Source organism: Podarcis gaigeae (genome assembly GCF_964106915.1).
Source record: "Podarcis gaigeae genome assembly, chromosome: 12".
In the NCBI taxonomy this organism is placed as follows: domain Eukaryota; kingdom Metazoa; phylum Chordata; class Lepidosauria; order Squamata; family Lacertidae; genus Podarcis; species Podarcis gaigeae.
Window position 1 is genome coordinate 28,457,145 of NC_139688.1, and position 20,469 is coordinate 28,477,613.

The 20,469-nt window shown below is 39.6% G+C and overlaps 1 protein-coding gene across 3 annotated transcripts in view; it reads left to right on the forward strand.

Annotated features, from left to right (window-relative positions):
- The window catches only part of CASD1 (CAS1 domain containing 1), a 30,723-nt gene extending 10,811 nt beyond the window's left edge, over positions 1–19,912 (forward strand). For all 3 annotated transcript variants that reach the window (XM_083705262.1, XM_083705263.1, XM_083705264.1), the window contains exons 6-18: positions 910–954; positions 1,582–1,705; positions 2,808–3,022; positions 4,804–5,229; positions 6,062–6,151; positions 7,368–7,487; positions 8,738–8,894; positions 10,087–10,166; positions 12,307–12,408; positions 13,334–13,474; positions 14,040–14,117; positions 15,672–15,764; positions 16,889–19,912. In XM_083705262.1, the coding sequence (XP_083561388.1) occupies positions 910–954; positions 1,582–1,705; positions 2,808–3,022; positions 4,804–5,229; positions 6,062–6,151; positions 7,368–7,487; positions 8,738–8,894; positions 10,087–10,166; positions 12,307–12,408; positions 13,334–13,474; positions 14,040–14,117; positions 15,672–15,764; positions 16,889–17,155 (1,938 nt within the window). In that variant the 3' untranslated portion in view covers positions 17,156–19,912. The remainder of the gene's footprint in view (positions 1–909; positions 955–1,581; positions 1,706–2,807; positions 3,023–4,803; positions 5,230–6,061; positions 6,152–7,367; positions 7,488–8,737; positions 8,895–10,086; positions 10,167–12,306; positions 12,409–13,333; positions 13,475–14,039; positions 14,118–15,671; positions 15,765–16,888) is intronic.
- Positions 19,913–20,469: the final 557 nt, after the last annotated feature.

Genomic DNA, 20,469 nt, shown 5'->3' on the forward strand with positions numbered 1-20,469 from the left:
GCCAGGGGGTGCTGATTGCCAGGAGCTGAGGCAGCCTCGGAGTAAGCAAGCAAGTGGGTGAGAGAGCCCAGCCAGCCAATCCACTATCCCTTGCTGCTGGGAATGAACAAGCAAGTCCCAGACTCCTGTGGGGCAGTATGAGGAAGCACCTCTCTTTGGGGCAGGGGGACAGCTCAGAGATCGGGGCAGCAGCAGCTGCTGCCCGGAAGAGTCCCAAGGAGAGGGGAGAGGATGCTGAGGGAAGACTCCACAAGGCAGGCTGTTCGAAAAGGGGTGAGAGCCTGCCAGCTCTGCAGGCAAGGGGTGACATAACTGGGCTAGCCCCACAGAGGTGCCACAGAAAGAATGTAGTTTGTCAAGGGAGCTGTGGACTCAAAATGGTTGAAAACCTCTGCTTTATGGCAATATATTTCAACAATCCCAGGGGTGGGGGTACATTAGGCAGTTCTGGTCCTGAAATTTTTTTCAATATAGTATAAATTAAACTGCTAGTTATCCCTCAGGTTTTTTCAATATGCACTGGCACTCTGAAGTGTGCCTTTATTTATTTAAAATGTGAAAATTGCAGAGGTTTAGGATGTTACATTTTTAAAACAAAACAATTACAAAGTACTGTACAGTGTAGTTAAGTGGATATTTAATTTAAGTGACGTTCTAGATTTTGCTAAGTAGAAAACAGTTCCACAATTCCCTTCATCAGTAGTGCTTCTATAATGTCATAACTTAATTGCTTCCAAATCAACTGCAACATATTTTATACATTGATTAAAGCTTGTGGAGGTTTTTACTTTTTAAAATGAGGTTTAAATGTGGACTAATGTGATTAATTTTTGCAGTACTGTACATTTGATTATTCATATCCTTTATGAAGACACTGAAAAAACTAATCTCCCTTTTACTGTTCCATAGGGTTCTTCTCCAAAGCCTCACATAGTTGTAGCAGGAGCTGCTGTGGTAAGCTGTTCATCTAATATGTCACTGTAATGGCCATTGAAAATTAAAACAGTAGTCTTCTAATTCAGACCTTTAAAATCCCAAATTATGTTCTTTCTGTGTATTGTTTTCATTAACTAACCTTTCATACTTCTGTCTTGTAACTCACAGCCTAAGCTTCTTTGTGCATCGCATCCCCATCTCCCTCTCTCTCTCTCCCTGTCTTTCTGGTTCTAGGGCAATATTATTTAATTTTATGGACAGATACTTCTGGCACGGAACACCTTCTTCTTTGGTCTTACGGGATAAAAATTTATAGGGGGACTGATGTGTGTTGTGGGTATCATTTAATATTTGAAACTGCTGAAGGAGCAATAGATAATTTTTGAATGTTTTATTAGTATGTTTTGTCAATTTTATGTAGTTATCTTTTAAAATTTAAATTTGCATCAAAGCCCTTTAGCAACAGCAGTTCACAATATCCTATGCTTCTTACCCAAGAGTACAGAGTTCAGAATTTTCTTGTGTTTGTCTACTTCAGCTATCCTGTTTTTGAAACATCAGCGAAGATTTGTGAATATTGAACTATTTTGATTATATCGTCCACAAATACATATTCTAACTGATTCACTTTTAATACTCTTTTAGTGGTCTATCAGTATTCACAATGGCAGCAATGAAGCCCTCACACAGTATAAAATCAATATCACATCAGTTGCCCCTTTTCTGGAAAAACTGGCAAAGAGCAGTGATGTCTACTGGGTCTTACAAGGTAAAATAATGACATAGCTGTTGTGTCTCGTGGTGAAACAAATTCATTAGCTAAGCATTTTTGTATATAATGCTTGCAATTCCAGTCTGCAATTCCACACCAGATTTATTCTATGATGTATTCCAAGAACAGCTGCTGCTGTTTGTCCCACATTGTGAATGGCTTAACTGGTAAATCCATTTCTCAGTTTGCGGGAAAACACATTTCTTATTATCTGCACGGTATCTGCACAGAGCATTGGCCACTTTTGGCGGGAAATGGTTGGTTAGGCTGCAACAGGTCAACTGACTGGAAAGACTAGAAGCTAAAATTTTGAGTGGCAGCCCAGACAGTGGATTTGCTCATGAGTAGATACATTTTAATGCCACTGGAATAAATAGGAATAGGATGCTTGTTTCATTATTAGATCAGCAAATTGAGACCAGATAGCTTGTTTGTCCTCCTTGCAGGAAATACTGTGTTACCATCATGCCCTAACTCAGGGACGGAGAACCTTCATTTTGCTCAGCAGCCCATTTTGGCCAAGCCACATCCACCTGCCCCACACCTGACATAAGGTGTGGGGAAGTAATGGCAGGCCTAGTCCAAAAGGGGCTTTGCAGGCCATGCCAATTGACAGTGCCTGCCATGCCCCTTGCACAGTGCCTCCCAAATGCCTGACCACCAGGTTGTTGGGCATTTTTAAAGCACAGCACAAACTCTTCTGCAAGAACTGGACTCAGCATTTCCCAAGCAACAAGCACAAAATTTCCAAAGCTCCTTGTGCAGCATTTCCCAACTGCTCACCAAGGAGCTTCAAATGCCTTTGTTTTTAAAAGGAGCATTTTTTTTCTTTCCAAAGGAAGCAATATTCAAAGTGCTTCCCTTAGTAACTTAAATGCAAACTGCTTTCTTTGCAGAATGAAAAGTGCTCCAATTTTAGGAGCGTATTTCCCTCTGCACAGACTTGAAAAGGGCTCCCTCTAACTGGAGAGACATGCGAAGCTTATTTTAGTGGATCATTTTAGCGGGTGAGAATAGTATATCTAGAGCTTGAGTATTTATTTATTTATTTATTGCATTGCTTCTTTTTTTTAAAATCCCCATTTTCTTTTGACATCAGATCCAGTTTATGAAGATATGTTGAGTGAAAGCAGGAAAATGATCACTAATGAGAAAATAGATGCCTACAATGAAGCAGCAATCAGTATCCTGAACAGCAGCTCAAAAAACTCAAAAGCTAAAGTAAAAATTTTCAGTGTATCTAGGCTGATAGCTGAAGAAACTATAAGTCAGTCCTCAGATGGTATACACCTTTCTGAATCAAGCAGAGAAATAGTAAGTTTGGCCTAGATGATTCTCATGCTCCCTTCCAGCTCTACACTTGTTTGATTCTATTATTATTTATAGAAAACAGCCTTTAAGATTTAGAATGCCAAAAGACTGACAATTGTAGGAAATTGTCTTAATTTTTATTAGATTTATTAGACACTACTTTGTTGCTACTGCATTTTTAGCAGTTGTAAGTTTTTAATGGGTTTTTTAATATTGTATTGTAAATTATTGTAACACTCCCTGGGACCTTAGGGGGAAGGGTGGGTAATAAATTAAAATAATAATGAGGCTTCTCTTCAAGTATTGTTTACAGAATTATTTTCAAACTACCGTATTTTTCGCCCTATAGGACGCACCGTCCCATAAGGCGCACCTAGTTTTTTTGGGGGAAAACAAAGGGGGAAAAATTATTTTCCCCCCCAGGCGCGGGGCTGGGGCGGGGGAGGCCCGCCCGAGCTTCCTCCGACCCCAGCCCCCAAACAGGCAGTTCTCTGCAAGCCGTGGGAGCCCAGTGCTGGCTCCCGCTGCTTGCTGAGAGGTCCGCGAAGTCTGGACGCGCTGATTTCAGCGCGCGCAGGCTTCAGCATGCAGGCCAATCTCGGAAAGACTGGATGTGCTGAGCTCAGTGCGCGCAGGCTTCAGTATGCAGGCCACTCTCCGAAAGCAGCAGGAGCGCTCCCGCTGCTTGCAGAGAGGTCCGCGAAGCCTGGAGAGCGAGAGGGGTTGGTGTGCACCGACCCCTCTCGCTCTCCAGGCTTCACCGAAAGCCTGTATTCACCCCATAGGACGCACACACATTTCCTGTTCATTTTTGGAGGGGAAAAAGTGCGTCCTATAGGGCGAAAAATACGGTATTTAATATAAATATTTTACACAGTGTAGATCATTGTATACTGCTTTGTATTAAGGATGTGATGCTTAGAGAAATCAGAATTGCTGATTGCCTACAGGGCTGTTGTATACATAACTCCTAACCATAGTTTAGCACTGTTTGTTTCTGTTTTTTCTCCCCTCATATGTGGCTAGGAGAAGGATTTGATTTACTTCTGGTTTCATAAAGTCCTGGGTAGTGCTTTAAAACAAACTTGGGGGAGTTTCAGAACAACCCTACATCAACCACGGATTACAAAGTTGGCCAGAATTCTATAAAGCTGAAAATAGCAAAGTTCTCCAACCACACAGAAGTATGAGTGTGGATGTAGTGCTAATCCATGGTTTAATGTTGTATGTGAACACAACAGATATATGGAAAGTTTTTTGAATGCTGAAGGGGGAGTACTATATTAATACTAAGTTCTGTACTATTAAAAAACAAAAATAAAGCATCTTTATTTAAAACAGGAAGTATAATTTCAGAATCAGCACACTGCATTCCTCTGAAAGGAATTTGGGGGTGGAAGTAGGTCCAACACAGATTAGAAAAATATACGGTGATCCTAGCAGTGTTGTCACCCTGAATACGAAGGGTCAAAAAAACCCAAAGGTTTGTGAGGTTGAGGATGGGATCTTCCACTTTTTTTGTTTTGTTTTAGGTTAAACTATGGGAGATCCAATCATGGATCTCCCAACACCTCATTTAATTTGGCCCTTGGATGATAGAAAAAGTTTGTCTCTTGATGCCCATAGTTTGGACTTGTCCAGTGAAACAAATTTAAAACAATATTTTGTTGTGTTTTTTTAAAAAAAGAAAACAACATCCTGCCATTCATTTAGACCATGTGAGTAATACGACATTTTCAATTCCATATCCTAATGGCTGGAATTATGTTTTTTTTCCTGGACAGAATGCAATGATTCTGATAAACATCCACTGCAACAAGGTTATAAAGCCCATTGATGGTTCGTGCTGCCAGCCTCAGCCTCCTGTCACTTTGATACAAAAACTAGGCTTTGGGTTTTTTGCTTCCTCCATAATTGGATATTTAATTCTTGTTCTCATACGTCGTAATAATCACCAGAAGAATAAGCCATGTGCAGATATGGAGAGTGGAGAAGAGAAGAAACCTGCCGCCAACACTCCAGCCGTTTCTACTCTAGAGACAGCCTTGCAGTGTTTATGCAGACTTGGTTTGATAATGGGTTACTTCTACCTGTGCGACAGAGCAAATCTGTTCATGAAAGAAAACAAGTTTTACACTCACTCATCCTTCTTCATACCAATCATCTATATCCTAGTGTTAGGGGTGTTTTACACGGAAAATACTAAAGAGGTAAGCCTGCTTTATTTTTGTTTTTATTTCTGAAAGATCACAGGCTCTTTGTCTGACTGGGATGTTTTCCTTGAACTGGCAATGTTGCTGCCTTTTCTTTTTGTAAAAAGTGTTTTTCTTGAGTTTACAATTTTAAACAGGTTACAATAACAATGAAGACAATGCAAAAAAGGGGTTAATCTTTCTTGTTTGCCTGGATGGCAGACAGTGAGAGGTGCATGTAGAAACTAGTCTACTGTACAAAGGTAACATTTTCCTTCAGTTGTCTGCCCACTTCTGGCCTGTCCAGCGCTGGCATGCGGCTCTTGGAAGATTGCCCACAAAGAAATGTGGTCCTCGGGCAGAAGAAGGATCCCCAACCCTGTTGTAGATAGATTCAAAGAAAACTGTCACTTCCAGAAAAACGCCGTGCATAAACAACAGATGAGCAGTTGTGGATGTTTTGACAACATTTACCCGAGTCCATGACCCTGAGCCAGAGTGGCCAAATGTAAATTCAGCGAGGCTTCTCTATCCCTGCTCCCAACAGGGACCTCTGTCCCTTGAATTTCAAAACCGTCTATCAGGCAGAGTACAATGTTAGCGTTAGATGGGGAGCCAAAGCACTCAGCCATTGTCGTACTGTTTACACAGAGTTCTGTATCAGTCATGTGGATTGTAGCCCACTCCTAGTGGTGCAAAATACATAAAACATAATTGGAGAATAACAGTTATTGCACTTCCCTTTATATAGTAGTTTTAGACACATCCACCCCATTATAGTGTTTCTTTGTTTTGTAGTTCTCTGCTTGCCCTTGCTGGAATCACAATGCTCTCTTTTTATTTTGCACAGACTAAAGTGTTAAATAGGGAACAAACCGATGAATGGAAAGGCTGGATGCAGCTTGTCATCTTGATCTATCATATCTCTGGAGCAAGCACTGTAAGTTTGTTTTGCAGTTTTAACAATTTTTGCATGAGGAATAGTCTTGCATGATTTACTACTGAAGCAAAAGTTGAGTAGTTAACTGAAGTCTTTCTTCTCTGTTTTAATTCCATATTGGGGTGATTAAGGTCTGTTTTGAAAGATGTACTTTTTCAAAAAAAGGTGACAATTAAATTTCCTCGTTTCACCTGTGGTGCAAAGTGCTGTACTGTGCATGAAAGTGTTTTAATTGGTGAGGATGCCACTGATATATAATGCTGTCTTTAGTAGGCTTACTAATTTTTAACCCAGCAGTTCTGAAAAGTGACCTTGGGCATGGTACCCATTTTCAGGCAGGTGGATATTTCCTCTCAGAACTATCCACAATGGATTTGAATTATCCTAGCAGAAGGACCTTATTGGTGTGTGTGTGTGTGTGTATGGAGGGGTGACTTCACCCCCTCCCTATTGTCTGATCATCCCAACCTGATCTGGAAATGGTTGCTGTTTTGTTTTAATGATGCTTCTCGGTGATTTTAGGAAAAGTCAGGTGTCTTATTCTGTTCTAATTTCACTTTTGGATTATTGCTCCAACCCTAGCAGAGATGGCTAGCCCTTGGGACACATGAAACCCCCTCCCCACCAAATTATTTCTTACTGCTCCTATGGGTCCCCCACTGTAATACTATGATGGCAGAAGGCTTTCCATGGCTGCTAAGGCCCCACAAAATGTCTACATTAAAATAATAATAATAATAAATAATAATAATAATAATAATAATAATAATAATAATAATAATAATAAATTCACTAATTACCACTGTAGGTCATCTGCTGTGATTTGGTTATGCCAAAAGATTTTTGTGACTTCCAGCCCCTTTCCTCACCATGTGTCCTTTTCATTTTCACCCACTTTTACTCAGGACACATCCAGCTTTGACATGTGTTCCTCACCACCACCACCTGTACACAAGCATCTTTGCATAGTGAGGCCTGCTTGTTCAGCTGTGGAACAGATATTTGGTTAGTGCTGAGTTGAGGAAGTCCAGAATGTGGAATAAGTTTAGAAGGCGGTGAGACATAGTGAGCTTTAAAGTTCTGTAAATGAGATTATATTCAAAAGCAGAAATAAAGTGAGGGGGGAAACTTACTCATTTTGCACACTTTAATGTGGGATTTAATCTTTGAAAGTTACCTAGCTTTAAAAAAATACAATTTACGTTTTTATTAATAGTTTCTGCCAGTGTACATGCACATCCGTGTATTGGTTGCTGCATATCTATTCCAAACGGGCTACGGGCATTTCTCATACTTCTGGATTAAAGGAGATTTTGGCATTTATAGAGTGTGTCAGGTAAGATGTGAATTAAGCTTTTATGTGTATAAAAATAATTTTGAGTGACTGCTACAAATGTAACCCAGTACTTTGCCCACTGCCATTTCCCAATGTTGGATTGTTCCCTATTTAGTAGGAGGCAAGACTTCACAAAAGTCATTGAGGCTGACAAAAGCTCACCGCTTCCTCTCTGGATCCCAATTGCCTTAGCTCAGGGTTTCCCAAACATGGATCTCCAGCTGTTTTTGGACTACAGTTTCCCTGATCACTGGTCCTTCTAGCTAGGAATGATGGGAGTTGCAGTCCAAAAACAGCTGGAGATCCAAGTTTGGGAAACCCTGCCTTAGCTGAAGCCTAAATCTCCCGAAGTGTGCCACCAGAGTATGATTTTGTTTTCTTTCAGCACTAATTGCCTAAGAGTTCCCCTCCTTAGCAACTGCAGCCCTCTTTGCACTTAGAAATCGGGTGTGGGCGTTAACCCAGGAGAGGGCCTTCTCTGTGGTTGCCCCTAAGCTGTAAAACTCCCTCCCCACAGAGGTACATCTGGCACCTTCATTATATAGCTTCCGGAGAACGCTAAATGTGTACCTTTTAATCCTGGCTTTTGACATTTGAAGTGTATGTTTTTAGGACCCACCTTTTTTTGGAATTGTACGTTGTTTTAAACTGTTTTTAATGCTATGTTTTAATGTTGTGACCCGCCCTGGGACTTTAGGATGAAGGGCAGATAATTAAAAAATAATAATCTGTAACCAAGGCTTCTGTCAGCACTTAAAGCACCATACATTGTAGCTTTTACAGAGGTCTGAGGCCTAATGCCTCATGTAACCTGAGATATATAACCATGCAACCAAACTTATAGCCATCCATAACTCTAAATAGCTATCCTTTAATATTAAATAAGAAGAAATGGTTACTTCACAGATTGATACCCAGTAACAATAGTTATATAGGCAAGAATTTATTTTGTGTTGTGTTAGTTTTTTAATTTCACGCTATTCTGTGCATACAGAGCAGCTGGATAGAGCAAGTCTGTAGAAGGCTGGCTGTTTTCATTTTATGTTTTGAAAAGTCTGATCAGCAAAATGGTTACGTAAGCTTACTGTAGTAAAAATAATTCAAGATATGAATGCTTTGTGATACTGTGTCACTTGAGATGCCAATGTTACCTTGTTGAAATTTTTTGCACTAAAATATACATGAAAAATCTCTTGCCATTCCTTACATTTAATAAAGAAATACTTCCCCTTTTCTCCAATATTTAACAGGTTTTATTTCGACTGAATTTCTTGGTTGTGGTGTTGTGCATAGTGATGGATCGGTCTTACCAGTTCTATTACTTTGTTCCTCTAGTCACTGTCTGGTTTATGATCATATATGTTACATTAGCTCTATGGCCTCAAATAGTCCAGAAGAAGGCCAATGGTAAATATGATTCTCTTTTGTATTAAAATAACTTAAGCACTTTATTTTGCATTCAGTTATATTCAACTTTAAATAGCATTGTGATTTTTTAATACATGGCATTCTCAATACAGTAGTAAAATCAAACTACACTTTTGTAAAGCAAAAATATTCTATCTGCCTCAATTGCTGACCCAAATAACATAACGGAAGATAGTCACAAATTATCATTGTTAATGTGGCCATTTGTGGGAAGGGAGGGTCGAAGATGGGGGAATGCTCAGCAAAAGGAGGCAGGCCTAGGCAATCTTGGGATCCCAATATTTAACCTTTTACTTGTATTGGGTTAACAGAAAACAGTAAAACAATTTAAGAGAAAATTCTAGAACTATTTAGAAAATTAACTTGCACTTTTAAAATAGTTAATCAAAAGATGGATATAAAATACATGTGTTTGGACACACCATTATATAGTTTGTAGTAGGCTCCTGAATACCTCTGTGTTGTTGTTTTTTATTGTATGCTTGGTTCACCTCTTGGCCTGAGAGCTTAATGCTGAATGATGGCCTGCAAAGAGCCATAATTCAAGGTAATGTGTGGCCTACCTTCTTATTGAGTAGAGAGAATTCTCTGCCGGAAGGGTCCATGGAGGGAAATAACACTACCTTTCACATACTTTTCTCAGCCATAGTTTCCCTGATCTGGTGCTTCTCTTTTCTCTTCCTAACTCAAAAGGGCTTGTTTCTTACCGGTCAGGGTTCACTTAGTGAAAATGTCACCACCTTGACACCATATAGCCAATTGGAGTTGGCTGTGTAATGTCACTGGGGGCAAATGAAACCCTCGTCCTGGCTGTGGGGAGGGCTGTGAAGCTGCCCCTGCTGCCATGACTATCTGGCTAGTGCCGCACTGGCTGTTTCATTGCCCTCCGGTGCTGCCCAGTCAGACATTTGCTGCAGTCTGCTTTAACAATACATGACTAGCTGGGGTGGAATGTGGGTTAGGAAGGGCATCCTATTGAAGTAATGTACTGTGGGTGGGTGTCATGTTTCCGTATTGCAGCACTTTCAGAAGAATTTCTATCTGAATGTTCATTCCCACCTACACGCAGCTGTCCCTCTTGCGTATAATGTAAAAGCAGCAACAGTAAAAAAAAAATGCAATAAAAAAGCTTACTGCCTAACATTAGTCTTGTTTTTGCTCTTGTCTACAGGCAGTTGCTTCTGGCATTTTGGTTTACTGCTGAAACTAGTTTCCCTGTTCATCTGTATATATTTTCTAGCGTATTCTCAGGTTTGTATGATTTGTATATTTTGGTACAAGTTAAATATTTGGATTCTAAGGCATGTTAGAAAGCAAACATTTAAGCTGTGTTCAAAAGCAAAGCACTTGCAGCTATGGGACAGTCATGGCAATCAGCCTGTTGCTTCCATAAGGAACAGGTTGTGGTATCTGAGAGCGAAGGACATGCTTTTAGCTCTTTTGTAAATCCATTAAGTGTTTCCACAGAAATTGGTGTTGGAATGCTTGGGTTCATTCAGAGGTCTGAGGGTGGCGCATCTGTTGTCACAAAGCACATCAGCCTGTGCTTGCATCCAAAACTGGCTGTTTTGTTTTGAGGAGAGAGAATTACACACACACACCCTTTTGCTGAAACCTTGGTAGACTTGGTTGCTAAAACCCAGGTCCCAACATTTTTCTAGTGAGGTAGAGGAGAGGCATGTCAAAAATTTTGGGCATTAAATGTTTGCGTATTTCTAACATTAAGAAAAGGAGCAGTTAGAACAACAAGATTCTTTCTGCGGCATTTTGTTGACATTAAAATATGAATATATTATAAATGAAAACCAGATCATGTTTGCTTTCTGGTATTTGACCATAAAAATAATTGAAAACATCTAGCTGCAGAATGATTGGATTTAATATTCAGGAGAACTGTATTCCTGTCTCTGTCTAGTGGACCACTCTGAAGCTTTTAGAATAGGAAATTCTGCAGCCCAGATGAGCAGCAGCCTGATAAAAGACATTGGAATAGCACCTGTCAGCTGGTTTGAAGTTTCTGTTATTAATCTCCCAACCCCACTCCCCTGATTGATGGGATTCCAGCTTTGCTTACCAGGCTGTGCTCAGGCTGAGGAACTGCATGAGAAGCATGTGCTTCCACATTCAGCTGTGCATTAAAAAAACACCTCATAGCTGAATGGGAGAATATATTTTGTATATATTTTTGGATATGTAATGCTTTCATTTTGCCAATGCTGCCTGCTCTTCAGGGCTAAAATGCAACTCAGCTGTGACTTCAGCATAAGATTTATGGCGTATGTGGCCTTATTCTGAGCATTTGAATGGCACTTGACTAAGAGAGAATACTGTTCACAACCATCTCTACAAAGCACTTGCAACTCTTCAATTCCTAGTTCCTTTGGAAAGAATTATTCACGCCCTCACAATTAGGCATGGATTTCAAAACATCTGTGTGTGTGTGTGTGTGTGCACGCGCGTGCATGTGTAAGAGAGAGAGAGTTTAAATGTATTTTCTTTTCAGAAACTTAAAGGACATGTTTGTTTGTTTTTTTCCATTTGAAGACTTGCAGGGCATCCAGCCATTTTTTATAATAGGAGAGTTAAAAGCTTTACTTTGATGAAAGCTGATTAAAACAGATGTTTAACTTTAAGAAAAGTTTATTAAACATTGCAGAATCATTTACTGTTTTTATTCAGGGAACATGGATGCATCCTTTTTGTTTCTTTTTAAAATAAGGATATTCTTCAGCAATTTTACTGTCACAAAAAATGAAAAGAAAATGTTGGTTGTGAGTGTCTCTTCAGCAGCAAAATACTAAACTAAATTATACATCTGGCCAGCTTTCAGCTCTCCTGGAGGAATTGCTTGATAGGTTCCTGACTGTCCTCTTTCTTGCCTATTAGTAGTGTTTTCCTCATTTTTGTTGTTTTCTCAGCCTGAACACAGAAAGCATTTAATAAGTAATCCACACTAATGGATATCATGAATATATGTCTGATTACAGCCAAGAAACAGAATGCTTCTTTTTCCAAATTGTTGAGTGTAGATTGTGTCTGCAATTATACATTACATCATTGCAAGCTGTGGCTCTGATCCATAGATCCTTGTACACAACACCAGAATGCACAAGGCAGTCTCTTTCTTTGCCAGTCTTGAGATGCAGAACATTATAATGTGAAATAATGGGTATTTTCACATGCCTTGATAGGGGGACAAATCCTAATAGGCTGTCTGTGATTTTAGGATGCTGGACTTAAATGTACAGTGAAATGATCAAGTATTTTATTCTAATCTTATGAAAGTCCCTGAGCATCTCCATTTAACTGCTGTTAGAAATGGAATGTTTGTCTTATATGGCCCATTGATGTGACTGAACAGTTATATTCTTTTCATGTCTGTTTATTACAGGGTGCATTTGAGAAGATTTTTTCTATTTGGCCATTGTCCAAGGGTTTTGAACTAAATGGGAGCATCTATGAATGGTGGTTTAGGTGGAAATTAGATAGATACGTATGTACAGTTTATTTTTATTTTTTAATGTTGATTTTGTGCTTTGCCTTTGTCAATTATGGCTGCCAGTCTTAGGCGAGTGAAAGCAAATTATGATCTCACTCTGCAAATCATAGCATTGTAGAGCTGGAATGGAACCCGAGGGTCATCTTGTCCAACCCCCTGCAATGCAGGAATCTGAAATAATTGAAAAATGAAATTAAAGAAGAAAAAAGTTTAGTAAATTGCTCTGGTTATTTTACTAGCTGCCTCTGTTTGTGAAAATGTATGCAGCAAACCTCAGAAAACGCAAATTAGTGGCTGTAAGCAAGTGGCAGGGGACGTGTGGCCTCCAGATGTTGCCAGACTACAACTCCCACAAACCCTGATTGTTGTCCATGCTGGCTGAGGCTGATAGCAGTTGGAACCAGATAATCTCAGGAGGCTCTACACATGTTCCCCAGAGCTGTTGTAAATGCTTGGTCTGTAGTTTTGTATACAGTGGTACCTTGGGTTAAGAACTTAATTCATTCTGGAGGTCCGTTCTTAACCTGAAACTGTTCTTAACCTGAAGCACAACTTTAGCTGATGGGGCCTCCCGCGGCCGCCGCGCGATTTCTGTTCTCATCCTGAAGCAAAGTTCTTAACCCGAGGTACTATTTCTGGGTTAGCAGAATCTGTAACCTGAAGCATCTGTAACCCAAGGTACCACTGTATTATACAGTTGCTCAGTAATACATGATTAGACTGAGCACATTGGGCACTTTTGCCTGACCCAGAGAGACTAACTTCATCTCGTTGCGCCTTAAGAGACTGGCACTGGTTCTTTAAATTCAGGCATTGTTGGTGAATGTGCCCATTACATGTAGGTACCTGAACTGAACTGTCTTCTTAACTGCGCCTTTGCTAAATCCTTCAACTGAGCAGTTCTTCCTTTCTCTTGCAGGTCGTTTTTCATGGGATGTTGTTTGCTTTTATTTATCTAACATTTCAAAAACAGCAAGTCCTCTCAGAAGGAAAGGGGGAGCCACTCTTTCCAAGCAAAGTTTCTAATGTTTTATTATTTATTTCAGTTGTTTCTTTTTTGGTAAGTTTCTGAGATACCTTACTCAGCTATTGTCTTTCTTAATTCCTGAATAGTTACTCAGAGTGGGGATAGTCTTCATGAAAATTAGTAGCAAGCCTTAGGCATGCCATAAGAAGCCAAGGTTATTGGTCTGCTGACATTGTTTTTAAGAGTTTTGCCCAACTACACTGAATAAAGTAAAGAACTTCGGGGGGGGGGGAGGCATCGGGTATTTCAACACAGAGGCTCCAAATCTATGCAGGTTTATTCAGGATTAAACAACATTTTATTTGCCTTACTTCCTGGTATGCTTGCAAAGGATTGCAGTCCAAGTGTAATTTGTAGGGCCAACACTGCTGTTCCACTCTATAAACTAATTTCATTTCTAGCACTGCAAAATAATTGTGTTCTTTGATGTATCCTCCATATATGTAGTTTTTAATTTTATCAGTGTTTAATTTAACTATTCCCCCCTATGTTTTTAGCTATTCTTATTTTTATCTGTAAGCCACCTTGAGTCCTAGTCAGGGGGAAAGGTGGGGTATAAATAAATAAATGTATAATAATATATATGTTTATATTTTAGACGTACTCTATATGGGCCAGCAGTTGTAAAAATAAAACTGAGTGCAATGAAATGCATCCTTCGGTTTCAGTTGTGCAGGTAATTGTGTTCCCTTTGTTGCTTGTAATTGCAGTCTTTGATTATAAACACTCACCCAGGATGTAAAGTGCTAAGGCTTACAAAACTACTGAGAAATCTGGCCTTCACAAGTAATGACAGAGCAGAGTCAAACAATGTGCAGGAATCTAAGGTGTTTTGTGCACCTTAGATTGCTGCACATAGTTCAATTGCCTGGGGTAGTTCTCTCTTGCCCACCTGTGTGGTTGATCATAAACATGTTCAGACAAAACAAAGTAAGAGTATGTGAGCATAATAGCACTACTGTGATAGCAATAGGTCTGCAATTTATTTATTTTAGAGCATTTTATTCCACTCTTCAACCAAAGAGCAGCATACATGCCATTAATGAAAATAAGTCCCTTTTTTGCAGACTGACAATCTCAAAATACATGATAAAATGATTAGAGTTCGGCTGAAGACTGCAGGTCCCTATGCACAGGGTTCGGGCAATATGGCAGTCAGGTGCCAAAACCCACACATCTAGCCTTCTCTCTCTTTCCGGAGGCCGGCATTCCCCTGTCAAATGACCAGACTGTTCCCTCATTACAGAAGAGCCTCAGGGACATAACTTTATCCCGCCCCCTTCCCCAAAGTGTGTTGCATCCAGTTACTTAGACTGAAGAAATCTGGCCTGAAATTCTTTGTCCCAGAGCTTACAATAGGAAACATTGACAAAAGGACTGGTGTCCACTTGAGCTCCGGCTAAGCTCCCTTCACTGGCCTTCTCCCACCTTGTGCTCAGTTTCCTAGCCAAGCTAGTGTGTGATACCGTAGTGCAGAGATGGGGAGCCTTTGGCCTTCCAGACATTGTTGACTACAACAATGGCCATTGGCCATGTCGTCTGGGGCTGATGGGGCACAGTATTTATTAGTTTTCTCATATATATGCCGGGGTGCTCAATGAGGCTTGATTCATATGTAATGCTAAAAATATAGGTTAGAATTGCATAAACTGGCTTTTTGAGACAGGTTTTGCTTCCCAGCTTGTGTTGATGAACCATAGTTTGAACAAATCACAGTTTGGCTCTGTTGGGATGCAAAACAAACTGTGGTTAGTTTAAACCAGGAAGTAGCTGCTTCCAGTTTCCTCACAACTTTGCTGGATGGAGAGCAGGAGGTGCATGAGTCCGAGCCTCACACAGGCTCATTCTCATATGCTCAGCTACTGCTTAGACTTTTATTGGGACGATAGCTGTTTGATATCTAATACATTTCTTTGCAAAGGCCACACTGGCTGTTTTTCAGTGGAAGCAATTGTACAAGGCTAGGATCTTCATTCCACCCCCCACCCCCCAATCTTCACATTGCAGAATTCTGATTACTACTCACAGAACGCAACGTTCTGCACCACAGTTTGAAAACCAGTAGGTTTTGCATTTTATGAAATGTATGAAATACTTTCAATAGATGTGCTATTAATCCAATCTTAGCTTGTCTGTTCAGAACCATTGAGTTTAGATGGATTTATTTCCAACTAAGTGAACAGGATTGCAGCCTAAAACATCTTTTCACGCAGCTTCTTTTGTCTTTCAGATTTTAGCTTTTATCCTTATCAGGAATATACCTGGCTATGCACGTTCTGTATATAGTTCATTTTTCGCTTGGTTTGGCAGAATTTCCCTTGAGGCAAGTAGTATAATTTTATTGTAATTTAAAGGATCAAACACTTAAGTCTGTTTACAATCAAACTTTAGTCGATTTCTTATCCGGCATTATGTACAGTCGAGAATTGGGTGGCTTTACTATAGTTATTACGTGGTATAGATATAGAGGCACAAAAATGTTCCTCTAATATACCGCTTCATTTTTTAACAAAGCAATTTTGAATTTGTCCAGCTATGGGCATCTGGAATTTGGTGCTGACAATCTTAAATCCATCTCAGCTACCACCTGAAATACCAGCAATGTAACCAACCTCATACAAAGTGATGAAAGACCTGCACAGCAACACAGCTTACAACTCATGAAGCTTGAGTTCTGTGCATGGTTTCTGGTTGACACTGAGGCAGAGGACTCTTGTGTCTTTAACAGTTGTGTGTCAAACAAAAATTCAACAGGTTAAACGTTTTCTAGTATGGATGTAGAATTACAAGTGGGGGTGGGGCAAACTTTGCCTGTTGACCTTCTGGGTGGTAGATATTATTACCTGTTTTTGGCCCCTAATTCATTTTGAGGCCATACCTGCCAGAGAGGACACAAATTTGCCTAGGACACAAAGTATATGCAAGCTTTTGGGACCTTGTGCCCTCTTTGTGTTTCATTTTGGTCCACAGTGTGAGAGCCAGCGTGGTGTAGTGGTTAAAAGCGGTGGACTCATAATCTGGTGAACCGGGTTCGATTCCCCACTCCTCCACATGCAGCTGCTGGGTGACCTTGGGCCAGTCACACTTCTTTGAAGTCTCTCAGCCCCACTCACCTCACAGAGTGTTTGTTGTGGGGGAGGAAGGGAAAGGAGAATGTTAGCCGCTTTGAGACTCCTTCGGGTAGTGATAAAGCAAGATATCAAATCCAAACTCTTCTTTTGCAAGTGCGGCAGAGCGCATGGTCCACGTACCAGACCCAGGAAATCCTGTTGGTATTTCTGCATAAGACTTTAGCCTGTATTAAAGTCTTTGTTGCTCTTGTGACACAAACATGTCAGATATCATACGATTTATAGCATATTTGCCCAATGTTCCAAACCAGCTTCGGGGTTAAAGCTTATTTTCATGATAAATGCAATTCTAACTTCATTTTTTCTCCCTTTCCAGCTCTTCATCTGTCAGTACCATATCTGGCTGGCAGCAGATACCAAGGGGATCTTGGTTCTGATTCCTGGCAACCCCATGCTCAACATTATTGTCAGCACTTTTATATTTGTGTGTGTGGCGCATGAAATTTCCCTGATCACAAATGATCTTGCACAGATGGTTGTTCCGAAAGATAATGCAATTCTGCTGAAAAGGTTGCTCTGTGTGGGTGGATTTTTTTCTGGACTTCTCTTTCTATCGGCATTTCAAGAACAATCAAGGCATTAGTGTTCAATAAATCCGAAAAGCTTCACTTCAAGCTTACATTGTGTTTGCTTGAGCCCAAAACTAAAGAAATAAAAATCAACTGGAATTACACAAACCAACCACAACTTCTCTGTGTCTGGGCAACGAAGGAAAGCTATCAAAATGAAGGCAACTGAACATATACGGTACATGGTGGAAATGTCACTCCTTTGCATGGGGATATCCACCCACTAAAGGAAGAAGAAACAGAAACACACTGTATACTACTGCGTGTGAAAAAAGACATATTTTCTACTTGAGCGTTTTTCCAGTTTACATCTCTCTTGAGAATTAAAGAATGGAGTGCGATTTGCTCAAGAGGCATTTAGAGACTATTGCGTCAATTTTACGTTGAGACATTATTACATTGTTAATAATTACTAGCATATCATATTTGTATTTGTATGTTTCAAAGAACTGCTTTTATTGCAAGAAGTAAAATAGACCCTGATCCTGGAGCCTTAAAGGCAGTTAAATTCCTGTCAGTTTACTTAAGGAAGCCAGTTTATTATATATTATCTGTGGGCAGCACCGTGTTAAATGGGTTAACAGCTGTAGCCTTTTCTTTAAAAGAATTCAGCATCAATGTGTGGTCAGGTTTTTCTTACTACTTTTGGAGAGTTTCTGAAAGTAAGAGGTTAGTATCTTTTTTCTGATTAATGCAGTGGTAGCCAATTTGACACCCACCCCCCTCCATTTTGTGAGCAGCTCACATTATCTGTGACCACTGCCCATGCTGGCTGGGGCTGATGGGAAATTATAGTCTGTAACATTGGCTATCCCTGGATTACTAGTTTTCTATGGCTACTACATATCTAGGAAAGCCTTCAAGCACTGGAGGAAGATCACATTAATTTATAATCTTATCCATGTTTACAAAGTGTATAGCATAGCATTTCAATGATCCATTTTCATTCATTTTCCTAAGTTTTCATAATTAACATTAATTTTGAATGTTTGAGTGGTCTCATGTTGATTTTTCTAAAATCATTGCTTTTTCATCACTGTTTTTAGTTTACATAATCAGTGCTTTGTATCTTACAATATTGGTTTCCAAAGTTCACTGAAAATGAAAAGTCCCCTGCCTGCCCCTCTCCTATCACATTTTCCTTTTGTCTCCTGTCATAGGATTGTACTCACACCCTGTACAAAAAATGAGGCAGCTAGGATATTATTCAACTGTGCCCCTTCTCCAGCTGCAAGTAACTGCATAGGAATTGGAAATGTTTATATCACACACACTTCAGTGAAGAGGTCAGGTACCTAGCTATGAGTATTATGATCCTGGTGTTTTTGTGTGTTTTTTTCATTTTGGTAGGAAGAGGTTATTATCTTGCATTAGAGTACATGAGAAGAGTATTTTACTAGGGACTATTTTTAAAGGGCTGCAGCCAGACAGTGTGTTGAAATCAGCATAGTTCTTCTATGCTTAATGGATAGATTAAACTAGCTTTATATTCTGAAATGTTAGTTTTCTGTTCTGACCTTTAGGATCACATCATTTCTAATGTTCTCAATTCAGCCTAGTTACAATCTTAAGTGTGCTGTGCAGATGTGGAAACTCCAGCAGTTCAGGTTGAAGGAACAGATTGCAGCATAATGGAGCTGAATTATTTTTATCCTTTTGAATTCATGATTCTAGCCGTATTTTGGGCAGCCTCGAGGTACATTAAAGTAGTAATAGGACAAGTACAAATCCTAGACACCATCCTAATATCTGTATATCATGTAGGGGTTGTGATTCAAATTTCGTGCTGAGCTTCCTTTTCAGAAGCTGTCCCTGGAGTATCTCAAATTGCTGCTTGAGCAGTGCCAATTTCAACAGGCAGTTTGGGGATTCTTGTAGGGAAATAGTGAGCATCTACCAGTGATATCTGCCCCCTTTATAAAGTTCTTGTGCCCAGGCCCCATTGATGGGAGTTTTAAATAGCATTTTTTGATTGCTGGGGCAAGGTAACTTTTGCAGAGAGACTTTGGCTAAAAGAAATATAGGTGCACACCCGGGAGTGGGGTGCTTGATCCTTTTGAGTCTTGGCCTCAGTGGTTGTCTCTGCTATGCTTGTATGCTGCATATGATTTTAGAGCTTGAAAGAATGAAGTCAGTATTGTTTTCGATGCATACACACAATTCTAGGTAATGATGAAACTGTGTGGCTTTTCATTTATGGGCTGTGTTTCTGATGTATACTTTTGACAGGGGCAACTTTGGAATCCTGTCACAGAAAGTCAAATTGAAATATAATTATGGGGGCAGGGGGGAGGATCCCACTAAATAAATGATGGATCTCAAATGAATTTCATTTAATGCTCAAGTTGAACTGAATTCCTTGCACTGTTAACAAACTACAGTGTGCAAGCTCCATACACAGTTGGCAGTTTATTCACAATCATGTAAAACTGTTCTTCGCCACTGATTGTTGCATTTGATTTTTTCACTTCAGTTTAGCTAAGCCCTATAGTGAAGGTTGGCAAGCCCATGGGATGCATGTACAATTGACTTGTAACATTTAAGGAGTGAGATGACTTTACTTAGGGGTGGGAACTTTGTAATGTTTATAAACCAAGTATTGTAGATATTTTATTTATCTGTTGTACAGATTTGGTTAAAGATTATTTTTTAGGTTTGAAATATTGCACTTGTTTGCTATTACTGTATGTGGATAAAATATATTTTCTTTTAAAGTTATGTGAAAAATATGAAGTAATTTAAACATTAAATAAGTGTGCTGTGGGTGCCTATTTTTGTACTGGAAGGAGCATCAATTAAGCAGAAGTGTGTATGTGTGGTATTTTTTTCTAAGGAGTCTAATATTTGATTTGAATTCTGTATTCTAATTTGTGAGAATACTGAAATAATACAAATGTTGGGGTTATGCAGAAAACTGCAGATGAGCTGTTAGGGGACGATCTTTAAGGATTGCAGTAACCAAAGCTTTCTGCCAGTAATTCACTTTTTGCCTGCCAACTTCTGAATGGCAGTGTAGCTACAGATACAGATTCCAAAATTCCTTACTCAGCAGACTATATTCTGATAGCACTTGAGTGCTCATTTTTCCCAGTTATTACCATAGGTTGAAATAAGTAAACCAACCACATAAGCATATAAAGGACTATTTTAGCATTATGTCAAGGTCACATTGTCTATTAATTCAAAGTCTATTTAGCATGCTTCTGCCATGATTTAAAATAAATATAACTACCTAACCCAGCAGTTCTTGACACAATAATAGCATGTATTGCACCAAGATTATTCTTTTTCCGAAGAATTATTCAAAAATTACTCATGAGACTAACTA